The 25,325-nt window shown below is 40.7% G+C and overlaps 1 protein-coding gene across 1 annotated transcript; it reads left to right on the forward strand.

Annotated features, from left to right (window-relative positions):
- Positions 1–4,498: 4,498 nt before the first annotated feature.
- Positions 4,499–7,021, forward strand: LOC309856970 (disintegrin and metalloproteinase domain-containing protein 21-like). The gene has a single exon (XM_082718807.1). It carries the CDS (start codon positions 4,656–4,658, stop codon positions 6,864–6,866), a length of 2,211 nt encoding a protein of 736 aa, XP_082574933.1. The 5' UTR covers positions 4,499–4,655; the 3' UTR covers positions 6,867–7,021.
- The last annotated feature ends 18,304 nt before the right edge of the window (positions 7,022–25,325 follow it).

The following is a 25,325-nucleotide window of genomic DNA, read 5'->3' on the forward strand; positions in this document are numbered from 1 at the left end:
CTTTCAAAGAACCAGCTCCTAGTTTTGTTGATTTGTCTATTGTTTTTTTGGTTTCTATTTCATTGATTTCTGCTCTGATCTTTATGATTTCTCTTCTCCTGCTGGGCTTAGGGTTTCTTTCTTGTTCTTTCTCCAGCTCCTTTAGTTGTAGAGTTAGGTTGTGTACCTGAGACCTTTCTTGTTTCTTGAGAAAGGCTTGTACCGCTATATATTTTCCTCTCAGGACTGCCTTTGTTGTGTCACACAGATTTTGAATCATGTGTTTTCACTATTCTTTTTTCCATGAATTTTTTTCAATTCTTCTTTAATTTCCCAGTTGACCCATTCATTCTTTAGAAGGATACTGTTTAGTCTCCATGTATTTGGGTTCTTTCCAAACTTCCTTTTGTGGTTGAGTTCTAGCTTTAGAGCATTGTGGTCTGAAAATATGCAGGGAATGATCCCAATCTTTTGATACTGGTTGAGTCCTGATTTAGGACCGAGGATGTGATCTATTCTGGAGAATGTTCCATGTGCACTAGAGAAGAATGTGTATTCTGTTGCTTTGGGATGAAATATTCTGAATATATCTGTGATGTCCATCTGGTCCAGTGTGTCGTTTAAGGCCTTTATTTCCTTGCTGATCTTTTGCTTGGATGACCTGTCCATTTCAGTGAGGGGAGTGTTAAAGTCCCCTACTATTATTGTATTGTTGTTGATGTGTTTCTTTGATTTTGTTATTAATTGGTTTATATAGTTGGCTGCTCCCACGTTGGGGGCATAGATATTTAAAATTGTTAAATCTTCTTGTTGGACAGACCCTTTGAGTATGATATAGTGTCCTTCCTCATCTCTTATTATAGTCTTTGGCTTAAAATCTAATTGATCTGATATAAGGATTGCCACTCCTGCTTTCTTCTGATGTCCATTAGCATGGAAAATTCTTTTCCACCCCCTCACTTTAAATCTGGAGGTGTCTTGGGGCTTAAAATGAGTTTCTTGGAGGCAACATATAGATGGGTTTTGTTTTTGTATCCATTCTGATACCCTGTGTCTTTTGACAGGGGCATTTAGCCCATTCACATTCAGGGTAACTATTGAGAGATATGAATTTAGTGCCATTGTATTGCCTGTAAGGTGACTGTTATTGTATATGGTCTCTGTTCCTTTCTGATCTACCACTTGTAGGCTCTCTCTTTGCTTAGAGGACCCCTTTCAATATTTCCTGTAGAGCTGGTTTGGTATTTGCAAATTCTTTCAGTTGTTGTTTGTCCTGGAAGCTTTTAATCTCTCCTTCTATTTTCAATGATAGCCTAGCTGGATATAGTATTCTGGGCTGCATGTTTTTCTCGTTTAGTGCTCTAAAAATATCATGCCAGCTCTTTCTGGCCTGCCAGGTCTCTGTGGTTAAGTCAGCTGCCAATCTAATATTTTTACCATTGTATGTTACAGACTTCTTTTCCCGGGCTGCTTTCAGGATTTTCTCTTTGTCACTGAGACTTGTAAATTTTACTATTAGGTGACGGGGTGTGGGCCTATTCTTATTGATTTTGAGGGGCATTCTCTGAACCTCCTGAATTTTGATGATCATTCCCTTTGCCATATTGGGGAAATTCTCCCCAATAATTCTCTCCAGTATACCTTCTGCTCCCCTCTCTCTTTCTTCTTTTTCTGGAATCCCAATTATTCTAATGTTGTTTCGTCTTATGGTGTCACTTATCTCTCGAATTCTCCCCTTGTGGTCCAGTAGCTGTTTGTCCCTCTTTTGCTCAGCTTCTTTATTCTCTGTTATTTGGTCTTCTATATCACTAATTCTTTCTTCTGCCTCATTTATCCTAGCAGTTAGAGCCTCCATTTTTGATTGCACCTCATTAATAGCTTTTTTGATTTCAACTTGGTTAGATTTTAGTTATTTTATTTCTCCAGAAAGGGCTTTTATATCTCTCGAGAGGGTTTCTCTAATATCTTCCATGCCTTTTTCGAGTCCGGCTAGAACCTTGAGAATTGTCATTCTGAACTCTAGATCTGACATATTACCGATGTCTGTATTGATTAGGTCCCTAGCCTTCGGTACTGCCTCTTGTTCTTTTTTTTGTGTTGAATTTTTCCGTCTTGTCATTTTGGCCAGATAAGAGTAAATGAAGGGGCAAGTAAAATACTAAAAGGGTGGCAAAAACCCCAGAAAAATATGCTTTAACCAAATTAGAAGAGATCCAAAATCGTGAGTGGGGAGAAAGGGGATAAAAAAAGGTTCAAAAAGGAAGAAAGAAAAAAAAAAGAACAAAGAAATGAAAAAAAAAAAGAAAAGAAAAAAAAATTTTAAAAAGAAAACACCTGAGAAAAATGTAAAAAAGAAAAAATATATATATTAGATAAACTAGTAAAAAATCGTTAAAAAAGAAAAAGGTAACAGTTAAAAATAAATTTACCTGAAGGCGATAAAAAAAAAAAAAAGAAAAGAAAAGAAAAAATTAAATTAACTGCAAGACTATAAAAAATCACAGGAAAAAAGCCATGAGTTCCGTGCTTGGCTTTCTCCTCCTCTGGAAATCTGCTGCTCTCCTTGGTATTGAAACCGCACTCCTTGGTAGGTGAACTTGGTCTTGGCTGGATTTCTTGTTGATCTTCTGGGGGAGGGGCCTGTTGTAGTTATTCTCAAGTGTCTTTGCCCCAGGCGGAATTACACTGCCCTACCCGGGGCCGGGGTGAGTAATCCGCTCGGGTTTGCTTTCAGGAGCTTTTGTTCCCTGAGCGCTTTCCGTAGAGTTCCGGAGGATGGGAATACAAATGGCGGCCTCCTGGTCTCCAGCCCGGAGGAACCGAGAGCCCAGGGCTGCACTCCTCAGGGCGCCCTCAGAGAACAGCGCCCAGTCACTCCTGTCTGCCTGACCTCCGGCCGCGCTCCGAGCTCACCAAGCCTGCGACCGGTTCAAGGTCACCCCGAGCTGCGAGCTTACTTTCGGCTCTGTCTCTGCAGCCGGCTTTCCCGTTCCAATACCCGCAAGCTCTGTGACACCCCCGATCCTTCTGTGACCCTGCGGGACCTGAGGCCACGCTGACCCCGCGTGGGCTTCGCCCCGGTTTAGCCTCTGGAGCGATGTCCCTCAGCGGAACAGACTTTTAAAAGTCCTGATTTTGTGCGCGGTTGCTCTGCTGCTTGCTGGGAGCCGGCCCCTCCCCCCGGGGTCTATCTTCCTGTCGCTTTGGATTCACTTCTCCGCCGGTCCTACCTTTCAGAAAGTGGTTGTTTTTCTGTTTCCAGAATTGCTGTTCTTCTTCTCTTCGATCTGCCGATGGATTTTCAGGTGTTTGCAATCTTTAGATAAGCTACCTAGCTGATCTCTGGCTAGCTGAAGCAGTCTCAGCTTGCTACTTCTCCGCCATCTTGACTCCTCCCAGTATTCATTGTTTTTGCACCACACCCAGAGCTCCATGCAATCCGTGCCTTCTCCAATACCCACCACCTGGTACCCCGACCTCCCACCCTGCGCCCCTTCAAACCCCTCTGATGGTTTTTCAGAGTCCATAGTCTCTCATGGTCCAATTTCCCTCAACTCCCTTCTCCTTCACTTCTTTCTCTTATTCTGAAAGATAATTTAAGAATCTTAGAAAAAATAAAAATAAATAAGCAATGTGTATATAACAGAAGTAGTCTACTCATTCAGTGATATTATTAATGATATAACTGGCATTTTTCAGAGGTGACCATACCGTCCTACCAAAAATATTGCAAATAGCCAAAGCCATCTTGAACAAGTAATACACAGCTGGAGGTATCAACCCATCTGGATCTCAAGGTATATTACCATACTACAGTTATCAAAACAGTGTGATATTGGGAGAGCAAGAGATATATGCATCAATGGAACAGAATAGAGTACTCAGCATTTGACCCAAAACTATATGGTCAAATAATCTTCAACAAAGCAGGAAAGAATATCCAGTGGGGGGGGGGGTGGCGTGACAGTCTCTTCAACACAAGGGGTTGATAAAAGTGGAAAGCCACATGTGTAAGAAAGAAACTGGACCACTTTTGTATAACCTACACAAAAATAAATTCAAGATGGATGAGAGATATTGTTTTAAAAGATTTTATTTATTTATTTATCTGACAGAGATCACTAGTAGGCACTGAGGTGGGCAAAGAGAGAGAGGGAAGCATACTCCCTTAAGAATAATCTGAGGGTTTTGAAGGGGTGGATGGTGGGAGGTTGGGGGAGCCTGTTGGTGGGTATTATGGAGGGCACCTATTGCATGGAGCACTGGGTGTGGTGAATAAACAATGAATTCTGTTACACAGAAAAGAAATTAAAAAAAATTTTAAAAAGTATATTACATATTCAAATATCTAGAAGAAAGATTGAATGTGTTGAATATAGTGATGCTACTGGATCCAACTTCCTTCCCATTTCCAAGGAAGTACTCATACACATAGTCCACCCACCTCTCACACATTACCCTAGCTAAGGTGATGTACAGGCCCACCCACTGCCACACCCTGTGACTGTGACCTCATCTCTACAGGTGACGCCCAGGTGTGGGGTGCTGGTAGCCTGAAAAAGCCCTCTGTTCTGTCAGATGCTCTAGGCCAGGCCCTCACTGAGGATCTTCCCTTGATCCATTCTCACTGAGAGATATCCCTGAGCAGGGGCCTGAGCCTGGCTGGTCCAGTCACCATGAGGGCATTCCTTTTGATCCTTGCTGTCTGGGAAGGGCTGGCTCCTGTGCAATGTTCTCAAGGCCGTCCATCATGGCGCTACATCTCCTCTGAGGTGGTCATTCCCAGGAAGGAGTTGCACCATGGCAAAGGTGTTCGGATGCCAGGCTGGCTGTCCTACAGTCTGCGTTTTGGGGACAAGAGACACATTATCCACATGCGACGCAAGAAACTGTTTTGGTCCAGACATCTGCTGATGATGACTCAGGATGACCAAGGAGCCTTGCAGATGGACTACCCCTTCTTCCCTCCAGACTGTTACTACCTCGGCTACCTGGAGGAGATTCCTCTTTCCATGGTCACCGTGGACACATGTTATGGGGGTCTTGAAGGTATCATCAAGTTGGATGACCTTGCTTATGAAATCAAACCCCTCAGCAATTCCCAGAGGTTTGAGCACATTGTTTCTCAGATAGTGGCAGATACAAATGTGACGGGACCTACCTATAAACTGGAACATAAGGAGATTATGGACCCCCTTTTCTCTCAAGCAAATGCCAGTGTTGTCCCCAGGATCTCTAGTAAGATGTATTCATCCCATCACGGAATTATGAAAGGACTTATTCTAAGTTCCAACTCAATGTATACTGTGTTCAACAACGTGTCAAAATGTGCCCAATTCCTGATAAAGATGTGTAGTTTAATTGACTCATTTTTTCAAGGTATTGATGCAAATTACTATATTGGATTAATTATTATTTATAACCAGAGAGATCCAGTTATCATGAATAATTATCATGTGCATTATAGTCCATTTGTTAGACACTATAAGTCTGTTGTGTATGGACTTCTTATACCACATTCATCCATAATTGTGATTAAAGATGGGCCAAAGGATATTGATTATGAACCTGTCTTATATGGTATATGCAATAATCGAAACCTTGTCATGCTTGGTTACCTAGGCAGACACCTTTTACTATTGTCGATTGCAGGAACACAAAAGGTGGCAAGAAATATAGGTCTCTACTATGATCAGAGTACTTGTACTTGCCAGAGAAGGTCCCTGTGTATTATGCATAGACCAGTATCTCTAACAGATTCCTTCAGTAACTGTTCCTATATACATGTACAGCACATATTGAGTCGTCGCGCAGGTGAGTGCCTATTCAGTGCTGAAATGGTATATTTAAATAAAAGCCTGACCCATGATCGTTGCGGAAACTACATACTGGATCCAGGTGAGGAGTGTGACTGTGGCTCCTTCAAAGAGTGTTACAACAACCCCTGCTGTACGAATGATTGTACCTTCACCATAGACAGCAAATGTAATACAGGCCGATGCTGTACAAATTGCACCTATTCCCCTCCTGGGACACTCTGCAGACCAATCCAAAATATATGTGATCTTCCCGAGTACTGCCGTGGGATGTCCTTGGCATGCCCTGGTGATTTCTATATGCAAGATGGAACCCCATGCACAGAAGAGGGTTACTGTTATCATGGAAATTGCACTGACCGCACTGTGCATTGCCAAGAAATCTTTGGTAAAAATGCTGTAAAAGGGGCAGATGCCTGCTATACCATAAATAAAAGAGGCAATAGATATGGACACTGCAGAAGAATTGAAGGGAAGATGAAAGCTGACATTTGTGCCACCGAAGACATTTATTGTGGAAGGCTGCAGTGTGGTAATGTCACACACCTCCCCCGCTTGCAAGAACATGTGGGATTCCATCAGTCTCTAATCTCAGGATTCTGGTGTTTTGGGCTGGACTCACATCGCTCCACAGGAGCAAATGATGTTGGTCATGTGAGACCAGGTACACCCTGTGGTCCTGGAAAGATCTGTAGCAATACCTACTGCAATGGCAGTGCAGCTCAGCTGAATTATGACTGTTTACCTGAAAAATGCAGCCATAGGGGAATTTGCAACAATAACAGGAACTGTCATTGTCACATAGGATGGGATCCTCCACACTGCATTGATAGAGGTGCTGGTGGAAGCACAGACAGTGGACCTCCTCCACGTAGAATGCGTTCAGTCCGGCAAAATGATGAATCTCTGGTGTATCTGAGAGTGATCTTTGGTCGCATTTATGCCTTAATAGCTGTATTCCTGTTTGGCATTGCCACAAATGTAAGAACAATCAAGACAGTTAGAGTTAAGAAAGAGAAAGCTGATGAAGCCAATTCTGGAATTAGACTCCAGACCTCCAAACAACAATAGGCAACCCACAGGAGCATGAGTGAAACTCTACAGTAAGGAAGTGACAAAGCTGACACCCACATTTCCAGGGATCTGCAAGAGACAGAGTGTTATCAACACATGTCACCCAACTTTCACACTAAGTCTGTGACCAGCACTCTGAAATAAATCATTAAAAGCACATGTTCTGGCTTTTTTATATTTTTGTAAGACTGTAGGAGCCCACACTGATCCCAAGACAATGTCCAGGTACCTGAGTCAGCAGGTGGGACTTGAGCTGAGGTCCTGTGGTGAAGAATTAAGGGTCCTGTGGTGAAGAATTAAGAAGTTTTCACAGGCTTCTGCATGAGAAAATTTATTACATTTCTCCAAAACAATGCTCTTGAGTACTGAGGATTTTCTCATTATCTAGGTAATCTCTCCTTCTGCAGTCCCTAGGAGAATTCAGGGCAATGGAGGGCTATTCCCCACCCATACTGCCTGTAACACACTGGGCTGCCTTTGGGAAGTAGGAGAGGGTGTCTGGTGTGTGATCCTACCCAGTATAAGCTATAGCACCCTGGAGAACATGTTCCTGAATATGGAATACTGAGACCATGATCCTGAACATTGCATCCCATGAAATCAATCAGAAAAATAAGTATAAGTTCTCATTGATATCTCTGGCATCAAGAAAGAACACTAGGAATATCATCCCCTCTTCCCTCTTAGTCTGCATTCCAGGGAACAGAGCAGTGACAGTCGCTAAGCATATGTGGTGAGAAAAGTTGTTCTGACCTGCTGCCTGAGCATGGGGCACAGAGTCCCATGTACACTCCCCCCCATGACCCTTACATAAAGGCCTGTCTGATATTTCCACTCTGATTTTAAAGGGAACCTTTAAAAATAACCATACAGAACTGGGCCTGGGAAACATTAGGGACTTCAGCTGCGTCCACCTCCTGTGTATTTTGGTGCTTGCTACGCTATTTTCTACATCCTCCTGACTGGGAATTTAGGTTGAGACCAACCCTTCCCTGGTTCATTGTGTCTCCTTTATTCTGGGATTTGTTCATCATAAATTCTGGGACCCCACTTCCATTGCAGGGTGTACTGAAACACCAACTTTAGTCAAAATCAACAGGTGTGTTTCCTTTTCCCAGAGTGGGAGCTCAGATGCCAAGGCAGCCACCTGTTAACACAGTGTGGTCAATGGATGCCTATTTCCTCTAAGACACAGTCTGCATGTTCTAAATTCAACAAAACAGCTGTAACTTCCCAACAAAATTGTCCACAAAGTTGGGGTTTGGCAACAGAACTTGTGCCCCAGTAATGCTTTAGAGCTAACAATGACTCACCTGTTCACCACAACATCTAAGACTCTCTGGAAGAAGATGATGCTTATTGTTGTTCTGTAGATTTGCTTGGGTTGATGCCAGGTGTTGCCAGGAAAACCCACCATAAACAGTGAGTGTTCTAACAGGTCAGACTATTGGCAGAGACCAACCAGTAGGAACTAGTCTGGGGAGAGTTCCTAGATGTGTGTATTTCCTATTCATCTCTAAACAAATCCAAGTTAGTTGTTGGATCTGGTTGAGATGGGCTATAATCATTTGGGACAGTCCTGGGTTGACAACAGAGAATCTAACATGTATGGTGGGGTCTGCAACTTTTCCCAGGAAAGGACCTGTAGTGGGGTCTATTTGGTTCTTTGGGACAAAGGAAAGTTATCCTAAGTTAGTGCCAAAGTGGATACCAGCTGCTGGATACACTGTGTGGCAGCTGAGAATCAGGTGTATAGCTTAGAGAGACAGGTCTAGCCCATGACAGTAGCAACTCTATCAGTGCAAAATATGGCCAAGGTAAGCATACCCTGTGGGTCCAATCCCTGGTGCTATAGCCAATAATACCCAACCTCTCAGAGGTTGAGTGGGACACTATAGTGCAGAAGGTCACCACAAGTTAGTTGAGGAAGAGGCAACATCCATCCCAGATATTCCCTGTCACCATCCACTATGTTAATATGTCCAAGGACCACTGTGGGTGAGACCCAGAAATTGGTAAGTATGTCATGGATATGAGAGATTCCCTGGAATAATTTGTCCTCAAGGAGGTAGAAAGGACATTGATTCGCTCTCATGAGTCTGTGGAAATGACTGTATGCTGTTGCTTGTATCCACTGTGTGGGGTGGATAAAACCCCCCAAATTCAACCTTCATTGAAAACAATGTAGTATAAGAGGTCTATTTTTTTAAGGAGATCCTTGAAGACCCTCCACACATTGTCACTGGCTCCAATGTCCATGACAAGCACATCAAACCACCAGGCAAGGAGATGCAGACCCCATAAAAAGGGGACGTGATCGCAGGATGAGACTCCCTGAGCTTGCAGAGCCCACTGAGATAAGAAGAAAGATGTTCTTATTGATGGACTTGGATTTTTGTGACATGAGAGCTCAGGCACACTGACAGATGATAAGCCTGGATGTGGCATGCCTCCTGTCTAGGTAGAACTGTGAAAGTACAATGAGTGTGTCCTTTTACCTAGTGTCATGCTCCCATGAACCCTAGACCATTGCCAGTCCTGAGAAGATGCCATTGTTGCCAGAATATGAGAAGTTCTTCATAAATCACAGCTCTAAATATAAGCCTGTGCCTTTATAATTAATGGTAATAGCAGATTCAGGACAGCAAGCATTAGACATCATGGATGCCATAGCCAGATATGACAAAAAATAATTTTCCTGAAGCCCAAGTTATTTTTTGCCACAAAGCCCAGTGTGCCCACCACCTCTACAGACAGGAAACCATAAAGAGTCCCAATGGCATAAGAGGTTTAAGGACATCTTATCAGACCCAGTCAAGGGCTGGAACTTCATTCCATATCCCTTCCTCTGGAGATGGATGACCCCCACACCTCTCTGTATGGCAGCTCTGAGATCAGGGTTCCCTAATGAGTTCATCTCAGGGCTGCTGGAACGCAGTGCTGAACTTTCCTCAGGTACCTGGGGTTCCTCCAGAAACTGCTGGCCCTAGCTTTCAGGTGGGTGCATCACCCTTCTGAACAAAACAGCCCTAGCTTGGGTGGAGGGGCAGTTAATGGAACTCCAACACTGACCTGAAGTGGATGGAGGGATAGGCTGCTGCCCAGACTGTTGCCTCAGGACCTGACAGTTGAGATCCTGTCACTCTTCTGGGTAAAACCATCTATACACATCTCTACTTACCTCCAGTTACCTCCACTCATACACAAGCTTTGCTGCTCTCATTGATCCTGGAGCCAAGTAACAAAGCTTTCCAGGAACCCCTCCAAACATAGGCAAGGGGTACATTTTAGCTTACCAGTAGAACAAACAGGATAGCAGAAGGGTCTCAACTTTCATGGGATGTCACTCTTGGAAAAAAAATTTTACTGAAACTGAGCAACAGTGGCCCCTTTGGTCCTGCCCTTTCGAGGTAAAGGTATATATGAACTGACATCCTCAAGGCCACGGGAAAAATCCCAGTGGCCTTTTCTGATAGGATGGCCCATCAGTAGGCTGTAGGATTGCCAAACCCACCTCTGCCAGATCAAGACTCTATATACCCCTTTGATATTGTTTGTAATAGGGGACAGAATATTTGAGCCCATAATTCAAGGTTGCTTGAAGGGAGTGGTCATTAAACAAACTTTGTCTCTATTCAGTTTGATTTGCCAGACCTTATAGCCCCTACTAGCATATGGCACTTTACAGCTCACTACCAAAATTTAAATGCCAAGGTCCCCTCTAATGGTGCACATTCCCAATACTGTGCAGGCAGCTGAGGACCTCAAAGAAGCTGCAGGGGACCACACTGCAGTAACTGATCTAGCTAGTATGTTCCTTTCAGCTTGTATGTCAGAGGAGTCAAACCCAGATCTGTTTTCACCCTGTACCCCTGTGTCCAGCTGCCTGTGGAAAATCTTGACAACATCAACATCACCATGATGTTTGCCACTCCAGGTCTAGGGAGGGGGTCAGTTGTTCTCCTGGTCTGGACAACTGAGGCCCTCTGTCACTGGTCATGCTGCTATCTGCAACCCGAATTCCCAAGTTCACCTGCCACTTTGTGATACCTGGGAGGCCTGCAATTACTTTGACAGCTATAAGACCATTTTCCTCACCTGACTGACTTAGTGCAGAGTTTTGGTCCAGTTTTATATAACTCAAGATATTAAGCAGACTTATCAGGGAAGTTCGGAGCTATGCAAGCTCATGCACAGGTGGACCCAGTGCTGTATACTGGTGATATGATCTTCCCATCATAACTTTCTAAGAAATTTTCTTTTTTCCCCAGTGTATGAACCATTTTGCATGCCCAGCCCACAAATAGACAGAAATTCCATTTTCCCCATCCTTGTTGAACACTTAATTTCAGGGTTTTTTTGTTTGTTTGTTTACAACTATCCTAGTGATTTTTGAATGGTAATTCATGTTTTGTTTTGTTTTGTTTTTGTTTTCTAATTTTTTAAATTTCTTTTCAGCTTAACAGAATTCACTGTTTAAGTCCCACACCCAGGGATCCATGCCATACATGCCCTCCATAATTCCCACCACCTGGCTCCCCCAAACTCTCAGGCCCCACCTACTCAAAACCCTCAGATTATTTTTACAGAGTCTTTAGTTTCCCATGGTTCATCCCCCCCTCCCAATTTCCCTCAAGTCCTTTCTCCTCTCCATATCACTATGTCCTCAATGTTATTTGTTATGCTCCACAAATAAGTGAAACCATATGATAATCTCTGCTTGACTGATTTCGCTCAGCAAAATCTCTTCCAATCCCATCCAAGTTGCTACAAAATTTGGGTGTTCATTCTTTCCAAGACAGCATTGTACTGGCATAAAAACACACACATAGACCAGTGGAACAGAGTAGAGAGCCCAGATATGCACCCTCATCTCTATGGCCAAATAGTCATTGACAAAGCAGGAAAAAAATATACAGTCGAAAAAAGACAGTCTCCTCAATAAATGGTGCTGGGAATACTGGACAGCTATATGTAGAAGAATGAAACTCGATCACTCTCTTACACCGTACACAAAGATAAACTCAAAATGGATAAAAAACCTCAACGTGAGACAGGAATCCATCAGAATCCTAGCAGAGAACATAGGCAGTAAAGTCTGTAATATCAGTGACAGCAACTTCTTTCAAGATACGTCTCCAAAAGCAAAGGAAACAATAGCAAAAGTGAACTTTTGGGACTTCAAAAGATTCTGCACAGCAAAAGAAACACAAGAAAAGAAAAAGGCAACCCACAAAATGGGAGATGTTATTTGCAAATAACAGTACAGACAAAAGGTTGATATCCAGGATCTATAAAGAACTCATCAAACTCAACACAGACAAAACAGATAATCATATTAAAAAATTGGCAGGACATATGAACAGACTCTTCTCCAATGAAGACCTACAAAAGGCTATCAGACACATGAAAAAAGGTTCATCATCACTAGCCATCAGGGAGATTCAAATCAAAACCACATTGAGATACCACTTTATACCACTTAGAATGGCCAAAATTAGCATGACAGGAAACAACATGTGTTAGAGAATGTGGAAAAAGGGGAACCTAACACTGTTGGTGGGAATGCAAGTTGGTGCAGCCACTTTGGGAAACAGTGTGGAGGTTCCTCAAAAAATTAAAAATAGAGCTTTCCTATGACCCTGCAATGGAACTACTGGGTATTTATCTTAAAGATACAGCTGTAGTAAAAGGAAGGGCCATCTGTACCCCAATGTTCATAGCAGCAATGACCATGGTTGCCCACTGTGGAAAGAGCTAAGTTGCCCTTCAATGGACGAATGGATAAGGAAGATGTGGTCCCTATACACTATGTAGTATTATGCGTCCATCAGAAAGGATGAATACCCAACTTCTGTAGCAACATGACAAAAAGAAGGCTGGGGTAGTGATACTCATATCAGATAAATTAGATTTTTAAACTAAAGACTGTAGTTAGAGATAAAGAAGTACACTACAACATTCTTAAAGGGACTCTCCACCAAGATGATCTAACACTTGTAAATATTTATGCCCACAATATGAGAGCAGCCAATTACATAAGAAAACTATTAATCAAGAAAAAGAGTCATATTGATATGAATACATTAATACTAAGAGATCTTAACACGCCTCTCTCAGAAATAGACAGATCATCCAAACAGAAAATCCATAAAGAAACAAGAGCATTGAATGACACATTGGACCAGATGGGCCTCATATATATACAGAACATTCCACCCTAAAACAACAGAATACTCATTCTTCTCTAGTGCACATGGAACCTTCTCCAGACCACATACTGGGTCACAAATCAGGACTCAACTGATACCAAAAAAATGAGATTATTCCCTGCATATTCTCATATCACAATGCTTGAAACTGGAGCTCAATCACAAGAAAAAGTTCAGAAGGAACTCAAACACCTGGAAGCTAAAGACCACCTTGCTTAATAATGCTTGGATCAAAGAAAAACTGAAACAATTTATGAAAACCAATGAGAATGAAGACACTTTGGCCCAAAACCTATGGGATTCATCAAAGGTAGTCCTAAGGGGAAATGCATAGCCATCCAAGCCTCCCTCAAAAAAAATTTGAAAAATCCAGAATACACCAGCTTTCTCTACACCTTAAAGAACTGGAGAATCTACAACAAAGTAAGCCAACTCCAAAACACAAGAAGGAAAATAATCCAGATTAGAGCAGAGATCAATGAGATAGGAACTAGAGATATAGTAGAATGTATCAATAAAAATGGAAGTTTTTTTTTAAAGAATCAATAAACCACTGACCACACTAATCTAAAAAAAAAAAATAGAGAAGGTTCCAATTATTAAAATTATGAATGAAAATTGAGAGATCACAATTGACAGTAAGGAAGTAGAAAACAATCATCAGAAGTTATTATCAAGGGGGGTCTGGATGGCTCAGTGGGTTAAAGTCTCTGCCTTTGGCTCAGGTCATGGTCTCAGGGTTCTGGGATGGAGCCCTGCATCTGGCTCTTTGATCAGCAGGGATGCCACTTCCCTTCCTCTCTCTACCTGCCTCTCTGCCTACTTGTGATTTCTCTCTCTGTCAAATAAATCTTTTAAAAAAGAAGTGATTATCAACAGAATAAGTTAGAACATAGGTGACAAGGATGCATTCCTGAAAAACTATGAACTCCCAAAATTGAACCAGAAAAAAAAAAATGGCAACCTGAATAGACCGATATCTAGTTTTAAGAATGAAGCAGCGATCAAAAACCTCCGAAAACACAAGAGCCGGGACCTAACTGATTTCCTGGGGGAATTCTACCAAACTTTCAAAGAAGAAATAACACTTATTCTTCTGAAGCTGTTTGAAAAAAATTGAAACAGAAGGAGAGCCTCCACCATTTTTATGAAGCCAGCATTACCTGATCCCCAAAGCAGGCAAAGACCCCACCAAAAAGGAGAATTTCAGACCAGTGTCACTGATGAATATGGATGCTAAGATTCTCAACAAGATCCTAGCAAATAGCATCCAAGAGCATATTAATAAGATTATCCACCATGACCAGGTGAGATTCATCCCTGGGCTACAAGGATGGTTCAACATTTCCAAATTAATCAATATGATAGAACAAATCAAAAAAAGAAGAGAGAAGAAGCACATTGTCCTCTCAATTGATGCAGAAAAATTATTTGACAAAATCCAGCATCCGTTCTTGATTATCGTACCCTATACTTTTAAGGGAGAATTCACAGAGGAGTAATCAATCACTTTTTACTTCTCAGTTTTCAGAGAACCCCACATTCACCTGCCTGTGTCTGAACACTTCTATCTCAGATGGTGATTATTGCAAAACTCCAAATTTTAGAGATTTTCACAGCACAGTCACCTACTGCTCCTCCAAGATAGGGTATCACCACTTTTTCCCCCTTGCTGGCAAGTCCCTGGAAAGGGGTCACAGGACCCCATAACATTTCACAGTTTATGGCAACATGGAAAGTTGGGCCATAGATCACTGTTCTCAGCTGGGTTGCCTGAACATATGCCTGAAAACCATGCAGCATGCTGCACCACCTGTTCTTCTTGAAAGCCAGGGGATTCTCAGAACACACCCTCACTCCTGGCATGTTGCCTTGTTCACGACCTGAGTTCCTTTAAACCAGACACGATAGCCAATGGTAGCCAACTTCTAAAATTTCAGATTTTGGCCTCTTATACTTTGTGATAACATTTATATGCAGTCTTCTTCCCCATGCTCTGTCTACATCTATATCTCCATAAGTCAACTTTCTGCACCTCCTACCTTCCAAAACTGATTGTTCTCTAATGGTAGACTTGCAGGTTTTGTTTTCTCAGACGTCCAATTGATTTATCAGGTATTCAGAATTATTTGATAAATACTCAGCTTTGTTAGACAATGGAGACAAGCTTAGAATACATTAACCAACCACCACCATAACTCTCCCCACCAGCAGATAGACTATGTTTTCCCTTCAAAACACTATTTGCCAGATATTTACTTTTTGTTTTTATTTTTATGTCAGTTAGCCACCATAGAGTATTTTATTTTTGATGCAGTGTTTAATGATTCATTAGTTGCACATAACACTTGGTGTTCATCACAATGCAGACTACTTTACTCATGTATTTTTGACTTCTCATTTGATTTATTTTTAACTGATGCTTAATTGGTATTCTGTTTATTTGTTTTCATGTGAGGGAAAAATTGAGCATTTTAAAAGTAAGTGTTAAATTTGCCTCAACTCTGCTCAATTACATCAGTAGTGCCAAGAAGCTCCCACACGTGCAGAGACTGTCCTGTGGAGGACAGAACTAAAGTCCAATCCTGAGGCACTAACACAGAAGTGCTGATCCACATGTCATATTCCCTGGAATAAATAAAGCTACATTGAAAGTGGCTCAGGGTAAAATCATGCAGTGCACATGCTGAAGATTTCTGTGCTTTACACGTAACAAATATTAAGATGATGCATACAATGTGGTGTGTTTTTTCTGAAATGAAATAATTAAAATAAGCATTTTGATCAAGTGGCATAGTAAATCTCCCATCATATATTTGTAAATGTAAATATATATATACATATATATATTTAATTTTCAACATAATTTTAATATTTTGCTGAAATTCAGGCAGAAAGGGAGAAATTACACCTAGAAAGGTCATGAATTTGGGGATCTAAGGTAATGAGATTATACTTTTTCCATTTACCCATTTGATTACTAGCTGGTAGTAGATATATATTTTTAAATTTCTTTTTATTAATTAAATTTATTTATTTTTCACCATAACAGTATTAATTATTTTTGCACCACACCCAGTGCTCCATGCAATCCTTGCCCTCTCTAACACCAACCACCTGGTACCCTGAACTCCCACACCTGCCCCTTCAAAACCCTCAGATTGTTTTTCAGAGTCCATAGTCTCTCATAGTTCACCTCCCCTTCCAATTGCCCCCAACTCCCTTCTCCTTTCTAACTCCCCATGTGTTCCATGCTATTTGTTATGCTCCACAAATAACTGAAACCATATGATAATTGATTCTCTCTGCTTGACTTACTTCACTCAGCATAATCTCTTCCAGTCCCGTCCATGTGGCTACAAAAGTTGGGTATTCACCCTTTCTGACGGAGGCATAATACTCCATAGTGTATATGGACCACATCTTCCTTATCCATTCATCATTTGAAGGGCATCTTGGTTCTTTCCACAGTTTGGCGACTGTGGCCATTGCTGCTATAAACATTGGGGAACAGATGGCCCTTCTTTTTACTACATTTATAGGAATGTTTCCTCTATCCCTATACTTTGAAGCATTTTAATCAGGAACAGATGCTGGATATTGTCAAATGCTTTTTTTCTGCATCAATTGAGAGGACATTGTGGTTCTTCTCTCTTCTCATATTAATTTGTTCTATCACACTCATTGATTTGTGAATGTTGAACCATCCTTGTCGCCCAGGGATGAATCCCACCCGGTCATGGTGGATAATCTTTTTATGAGCGGTTGGATCTTGTTTTCTAGGATCTTGTTGAGAATCTTAGCATCCATATTCATCAGTGATATTCTTCTGAATTTCTTCTTTTTGGTAGGGTGTTTGCCTGGTTGGGGATCAGGGTAAGGCTGACTTCATAGAAAGAGTCTGGAAGCTTTCCTTCTGCTTTAATTTTTTGAAACCGCTTCAGAAGAATAGGTGTTATTTCTTCTTTGAAAGTTTGGTAGCATTCCCCAGGGAATCCGTCAGGTCCAGGGCTCTTGTTTTTTGGGAGGTTTTTGATTACTGCTTCAGTCTCGTTACTAGATATCGGTCTACTCAGGTTGTCAATTTCTTCCTGGTTCAATTTTGGAAGTTTATAGTTTTACAGGAATCCATCCATTTCATCAAGGTTGCTAACCTTATTGGCATATAAGTGCTGATAATAACTTCTCATAATTATTTCTACTTCCTTGGTGTTCGTTATGATCTCTCCCTTTTCATTCATAATTTTATGATTTGGGGCTTTCTCTCTTTTCTTTTGGATGAGTGTGGTCAATGGTTTATTGATCTTATTGATTCTTTCAAAAAAACAACTTCTTGTTTCATTGACACGTTCTAGTATATCTTTGGTTTCTACCTCATTGATCTCAGCTCTAATCTTGATGATTTCCCTTCTTATGTGTGGAGTTGGTTTGATTAGTTGTTTATTCTCCAGTTCTTTAAGGTGTAGAGAAATCTGGTGTATTCTGGATTTTTCAACTTTTTTGAGTGAGTCTTGGATGCCTATGTATTTTCCCCTTAGGGCCGACTTTGCTGTATGCCATAGGTTTTGGACTGAAGTGTCTTCATTCTCATTGTTCTCCATGAATTGTTTCAGTTCTTCTTTGATCTCCTGGTTGATCAAGCATTCTAAGCAAGGTGGTCTTTAGCTTCCAAGTGTTTGAGTTCCTTCTGAACTTTTCTTTGTTATTAAGCTCCAGTGTCAAAGCATTGTGATCGGAGAATATGCAAGGAATAATCTCAGTCTTTTGGTATTAGTTGAGTCCTTATTTGTGACCAAGTATGTGGTCTATTCTTGAGAAAGTTCCATGTGCACTTGACAAGAATGAGTATTCTGTTGTTTTTAGGGTGGAATGTTCTGTATATATATGAGGTCCATCTGGTCCAATGTGTCATTCAAAGCTCTTGTTTCTTTATTGATTTTCTGCTTCGTCTATTTCTGAGAGAGGCATGTTAAGATCTCCACAGATTAGTGTATTCATATCAATATGACTCTTTATCTTGTTTAATAGTTTTCTTATGTAATTGGCTGCTCCAATATTGGAAGCATAGATATTTTCAATTGATAGATCATCTTGGTGGATAGTTCCTTTAAGAAGGATGTAGTGTTTTTCTGTATCTCTGACTACAGTCTTTAGTTTAAAATCTAATTTATCTGATATGAGAATTGCTACCCCAGCCTTCTTTTGAGGCCCATTGGCATGAAAGATGCTTCTCCATCCTACTTTCAGTCTGGGTGTATCTTTAGGTTCAAAATGGGTCTCTTGTAGACAACATATGGATGGGTCCTGTCATTTTATCCAATCTGCAACCCAGTGCCATTTTGTGGGTGTATTTAGGCCATTCATATTGAGACTGATTACTGATAGATACGTTTTTATTGACATCGAGCTACCTTTGAAGTCTTTCTTTATGTAGATTGTCTCTATATTTCTATTCAGTGCTATTCTTGGGATTTTTTCTCTTTTATAGAACCTTCTTAATATATCCTGTAGTGTCGGCTTGGTAGTTGCATAGTATTTTAAGCTTTGCTGGTCTTGGAAACTCTTTACCTCTACATCCATTTTGAATATCAGTCTTGCTGGATAAAGTATTCTTGGCTGCATGTTCTTCTCATTTAGTGCCCTGAATATATCTTGCCATCTTTTCTGGCTGACAGGTCTTTGTGAACTCGCCTGATGCTATTCTGATGGGATTTCCTCTGTAGGTAATGAGCCTTTTTGCCCTACTGGCTTTCAAGAGATTTTACTTAAAAATTCAATTCCTCAATATGACTATCAGGTGTTGTGATTTTTATTTTGAATGTATAATCTCGCGTGGAGACCGTTCAGCCTCTAGTACATGAACGCTGGTTCCATTCGAGAGATTGGGAAAATTTTTATGAAGGACTTGTTCCACTATATCTTCTAGACTTCTTTCTTTCTCCTCACCTTCAGGGATTCCAATAATTCTGACGTTGGAACGATTCATGGCATTATTTATTTCCTTGATTCTGTTTTCATGGTTTCAAAGCTGTTTGTTACAGGCTTCCTCCTGATCCTTTCTCCCTATTTGTTTGTCTTCCAGATCATAATTCTATCTTCTGTCTCAGTTACCCTAGCTTTGAGAGAGTTTAGATTGGATTGGAACTCGTTGAGAGCATTGTGAACCTCCTCCCTGGTAGCTTTAAGCTCCGCCCTAACATTGTGAACTTCCTGTCTTGTCGCTTTCAGCTCGGCCCTAATCAATTCTATTTGGTCATCCATGGATTTCTCCAACTTAGCTATTGCTTGGGTAATTGTTAGCCTGAATTCTCTTTCTGACATATTGTCTATGTTGATAGCTGTTTGCTCTTTGCAGAAGGTTCATCCTTTATTTTTCTTCTGTTGGGCATTCCTCCTCCTAGCATTTTGGTGAGAGATGACTGAACAGACGTAGCTGGATGTATTAATCATGGTGCAATCAAGGTGCACCCTGGAACACTTCTGAGCAATCAGAATTCTCCACCCAAATGAGAGACAAAAGAAAAGAAAAAAAGAGAGAGAGAAAGAGAGAGAGAGACAGGAAATAAAGGGAAGATTAAAGAAAAGGTTCAGCCCAAATGGGCCCCAAGGTAAGATTTATGAAGTAGACAAACAAAAACGGACAAGCAAAAAGACTGATAAAAGTATATGAGAAGAGAAAAAAAAAAAATATATATATATATATATATATATGCAAATAAAGGAAGAACCTCATCAAAAAGATGAGGTGTTAGATTTATATGCTATCAGGACTAACACAAAATCATAGAAACACTGGTGGAAGAAAAGGATGGGAGAGTGGTTATAAATTCTCAGTGTGTGCAAGGAAGTTTGTTTTGATTGTTCCTGGATGTCTCTTGATATCTTTGTTAAAGGACTCAACTTTCCTAAGATAAAGAGGGATTAAAAATTAGTTTACCTATATGGGTAGTATTGATTGGGGAAAGGGGATTACTTTGAAGGTTAGCTCTATATGAATATTAGAAGATAAATAAAAAAAGGATTAAACTAGACTAAACTAAACTAAAATTTAAACAAAAAAAGAAGGAATTCAGAAAATGAAAATGCAAAAGAAAAACATAGGTGTATGTATCAAAAAGTTCAGGTTAGAGGTTATTACGGAATTTGATATACTGGACAGCTCTCTGTAATGGTTATTGCGTTAAAAAAATTACCTATATATAAAAAAATTATGAACCAGAGTAGTGGGAATGAATGAAAAATAAAAGATTTTCTATGAAGTAGTGGTTTTTCTCTTGTAGTCCTTTTTTTTTCCTCTTTTTTTTCCTTTTTTGATTTGTTTTCTGGAGGAGGGGCCTGACACCATAGTTTTTCAGTCAATAATGTTCCCTGACTTAAGTCTTCTCGCCCCCCTCAAGGGGGTGGGCTCTGAGGAAACTCTTTTTCTTCTTGTTGTTGAGGCTTTTGTTCTCTGGCGGTTTTTATGTTTGTTCATTTTTTTTTCTCACTTTGACCTCTTTTGATGGTTTTTCTAGTTTTAGAGGAAAACAAACCACACCCTGATCTCCCTCTCAGAGAGAAACCTCAGTATGGCTGAAGAGCCTAAATAAGTTCCGCCTTGGCCACTGGCAGAGCAGGTTCCAAGTTGCAGTCCCTGGGGATGCAGGATCTTTTGCTTGTACCCAAAGCCAAGGCAGTGGCAGCTGTCTTGATGCCTCCAGACTGCCTTGGAGGTTCCAAGCAGCAATCACACACTGAGATTTTCTCGCTGGCCCTGGCTGGGGGTGCCTGGTCTTTCTGTGTCCAAGAGCGCCCAGCTTGCACGCACCAATTTCAGGGGAGACTGAGGTTCGCTTGCAGGACTCAGGCTTTGAGAATGGGGCACAGGTCTGAGAGCACCAGGCTGGGCCTTCAAGCACCTCTCTGGAAGGAGAGTTTGGTGCAGGCTCTGTAACAATAGCGCATATCAAAAGGCACCAGATGGGCCTTTATACCTCTCTCAGGGGAGTATCTCAGGCTCTATAGTAGGGCTGCCACCCAGCTTGGCTCCCATACCCTCACAGGAAATGGATCCCATGCATTCTCTGCAGGCTGGTGGCTTCAGGACCAAGAGCTGGTTTCTCTGCCGCACTTTCTCTGCCTCAGCGCCAGGGGAGGCTGTCCTGGGACTGGGGACTTAAGCTCCTGTCTCTAGTCTTCTGGATTCCCACAATTTATTCCTGAGATACTTTGCTCTTTTGGAGTGCTTTCAACCAGTCTCCAAGTTAATGCTGGTCCTCAGAGGCAGGGCACTTTCACTCGTAATGGGGTATTACTTTCCAACTGGTTGCCTATGGTGGCTCCTTCCCCCTTTTGTTTATTTTCTGATATCAGTCAAGGTTCCCAATCCCCAATCTGATCTCAGGCTGATTTCATGTGTGATCAGAGTTCTTTGGTAGGTAATCATTTCACTTTGGGGTACAAGTTGAAAAGACGCCTCCTCCTAAATCCCCACCATCTTGTCCCCTCTTGTCATGTACTTTTATCAGTCCTTTTGTTTGTCTTTTTTTGTTTGTATACTTCATAAATCTTACCTTGGGGCCTATTTGAGCTGAACCTTCTTTTTTATGTCACCTTTTGTTTCTGTCTCTCTCTCTCTCTCTCTCCTTTTTTTTTTTCTTCTCATTTGGGTGGGGAGCCCTGATTGCTCAGAAGTGTTCAAGGGTGCACCTTGACTGCACAACAGTCAATACATCCAGCTTCACTCATTCAGCCATCTCTCACCAAAATGACGAGAAGGAGGAATGCCCAACAGAAGAAATATACAGAGGATGGACCTTCTTCACCAGAGTTAATGGCTATCAACATAGACAATGAGTCAGAAAGAGAATTCAGGCTAACAATTATTCAATCAATCGCTAGGTTGGAGAAAGCCATGGGTGACCAAACAGAACTGATTAGGGCTGAACAGAAAACAACCAGAGATCATGTTTTCAATATTAGGGAAAAGCTGAAAGCTACCAGGGATGAGCTTCACAATGCTCTCAATGAGTTCCAATCTAATCTAAATTCTCCCAAAGCTACAGTAACGGAGAAAGAAGATATAATTAGTGATTTGGAGGACAAATAGAGAGAAAGGATCAGGAGGAAGCCTGGAACAAACAGCCTAGAAGCCACGAAAACAGAATCAGGGAAATAAATGATGCCATGAAATCTTTCAGCATCAGAATTATTGGAATCCCTGAAGGGGAGGAGAAAGAAAGAAGTCTAGGAGATATACTGGAACTAGTTCTTCATGAAAATTCTTTGAATCTTGTGAATGGAACCAGCGTTCATGTACTAGAGGCCGAACGGTTTACCCCCAAGATTACAGATTCTCAAAAATCCTCAAGACACCTAAGAGTAAGAATAAAAATTTATAAATGTAGGTAGAACCTCTTGAAAGCAGCTAGGGAAAATGAGATCCTTACGTTCAGAGGAAAGCCCATCAGAATAACGTCAGAACACACAACAGAGACCTGGAAAGCCAGAAAGGGCTTGCAAGACATATTCAGGACACTGAATGAGAAGAAAGGCAGCCAAGAATACTTTATCCAGCAAGAATGACATTCAAAATGGATGGAGAGATAAAGAGTTTTCAGTACCGGCAAGGTGTAAAGATTATACAACCACGAAGCCGACACTGCAGAAAATATTAAGGGGGGTTCTATAAAAGAGGAAAATCCTAAGAATAGCATTCAACATAAATATAAAGACAATCTACAGACAGAAAGACTTCAAAGGTAACTCGATGTCAATAAAAACGTATCTATCAATAATCACTCTCAATGTAAATGGCCTAAATGTGCCCATAAAACAGCACAGGGTTGCAGATTGTATATAACGAAGGACCAATCTATATGTTGTCTAAAAAAACACTACATTTTGATCCTAAATATTCACCCAGACTGAAAGTGAGGGATGCAGAAGCATCTTTCATGCCAATGGGCCTCAAAAGAAGACTGGGGTAGTGATTTTCATATCAGATAAATTAGACATTATACTAAAGACTGTAGTCAGAGATACAGAAGGACACTACATCATTCTTAAAGGGACTATCCACCAGGATGATCTAACAATTGTAAACATCTATGTCCCCAATATGGGAGCTGCCAATCACATAGAAACCTGTTAATCAAGATAAAGAGTCATATTGATATGAATACACTAATATGTGGAGATCTTAACACACATCTAAGAAATAGGCAGATCATCAAAGCAGAAAATCAATAAAAAACAAGAGCATTGTATGACACATTGGACCAGATGGACTTCATATATATACAGAACATTCCACCCTAAAACAACAGAATACTCATTCTTCTCAAGTGCACATAGAACCTTCTCCAGAATAGACACATACTGGGTCACATATCAGGACTCAACTGATACCAAAAGACTGAGATTATTCCCTGAACATTCTCAGATCACAATGCTTTGAAACTGGAGCTCAATCACAAGGAAAAGTTTAGAAGGAACTCAAACACCTGGAGGATAAAGACTACCTTGCTTAAGAATGCTTGGATCAACCAGGAGATCAAATAAGAACTGAAACAATTCATGGAAAACAATGAGAATGAAGACACTTTGGTTCAAAACCTATGGGATATGGGAAAGGCATTCCTAAGGGGGAAATACACAGCCATCCAAGCATCCCTCAAAAAAATTTAAAAATCTAGAATACACCAGCTGTCTCTATACTTTAAAGAACTGGAGAATCAACAAGAAATCAAACTAACTCCGCACATAAGAAGGGAAATTATCAAGATAAGAGCTGAGATCGATGAGGTAGAAACCCGAGAAACACTAGAACGTATCAATGAAACTGGAAGCTTGTTTTTTGAAAGAATCAATAAGATTGATAAACCATTGACGACCAATCAAAAAGAAAAGAGAGAAAGCTCATATTCATAAAATTATGAATAAAAAGGGAGAGATTGCAATGAACACCAAAGAAATAGAAACAGTCATGATAAGTTATAATCAACAGTTATATGCCAATAACCTTAGCAACCTAGATGAAATGGATGGATTCCTGGAAAACTATAAACTCCCAAAATTGAACCAGAAAGAAATTGACAACATGAATAGACCAATATCTAGTAATGAGATTGAAGCAGTGATCAAAAATCTCCCAGAAAACAAGAGCCCAGGACCTGATGGATTCCCTGGGGAATTCTGCCAAACTTTCAAAGAATAAATATCATCTATTCTCCTAAAGTTGTTTCAAAAAATTGAAGCAGAAGGATAACATCCTGCCTCTTTCTATGAAGTCAGCATTACCCTGATCCCCAAACAGGCAAACACCCTACCAAAAAGGAGAATTTCAGACCAATTTCACTGATGAATATGGATGCTAGGATTCTCAACAATATCCTAGCAAACAGGATCCAACAGCACATTAAAAAGATTATCCACCATGATCAGGTGGGATTCATCCCTGGGCTACAAGGATGGTTCAACATTCACAAATCAATCAATGTGATAGAACAAATTAATATGAGAAGAGAGAAGAACCACATGGTCCTCTCAATTGATGTAGAAAAAGCATTTGACAAAATCCAGCATCCATTCCTGATTAAAACGCTTCAAAGTATAGGGATAGAGGGAACATTCCTGAAATTCATCAAATCTATCTATGAAAGACCCACAGCAAAGGTCATCCTCAATGGGAAAAAGCTTGCAGCCTTCCCGTTGAAATCAGGAACACGACAAGGATGTCCACTCTCTCCACTCTTTATTCAACATAGTATTAGAAGTCCTAGCAAAAGCAATCAGACAACAAAGAAAAATAAAAGGTATACAAATTAGTAATGAAGAAGTCAAACTCTCTTCGCAGATGACATGATTTTTTATATGGAAAACCCAAAACCCCAACCTCAAACTACTAGACCTCATACAGCAATTCAGAAACGTGGCACGATACAACGTCAATGTGCAGAAATCAGTGGCTTTATACACTAACAATAAAAATACAGAAAGGAAAATGAGAATCGATTCCATTTACTACAGCACCAAGAACCATAAGATAACTGGGAATTAACCTAACCAAAGGGGTAAAGGATCTGTACTTGAGGAACTACAGAACACTCATGAAATAAATTGAAGAGACACAAAAAGATGGAAGACCATCCCATGCTCTTGGATGGGAAGAATAAACATTGTTAAAATGTCAATACTGCCTAGCACAATCTATACTTTTAATGCTATTCAGATAAAAATTCCACTGGTATTCTTCAAAAAGCTG

The sequence above is a fragment of the Mustela nivalis genome (genome assembly GCF_964662115.1).
Source record: "Mustela nivalis genome assembly, chromosome: Y".
Classification (NCBI taxonomy): Eukaryota; Metazoa; Chordata; class Mammalia; order Carnivora; family Mustelidae; genus Mustela; species Mustela nivalis.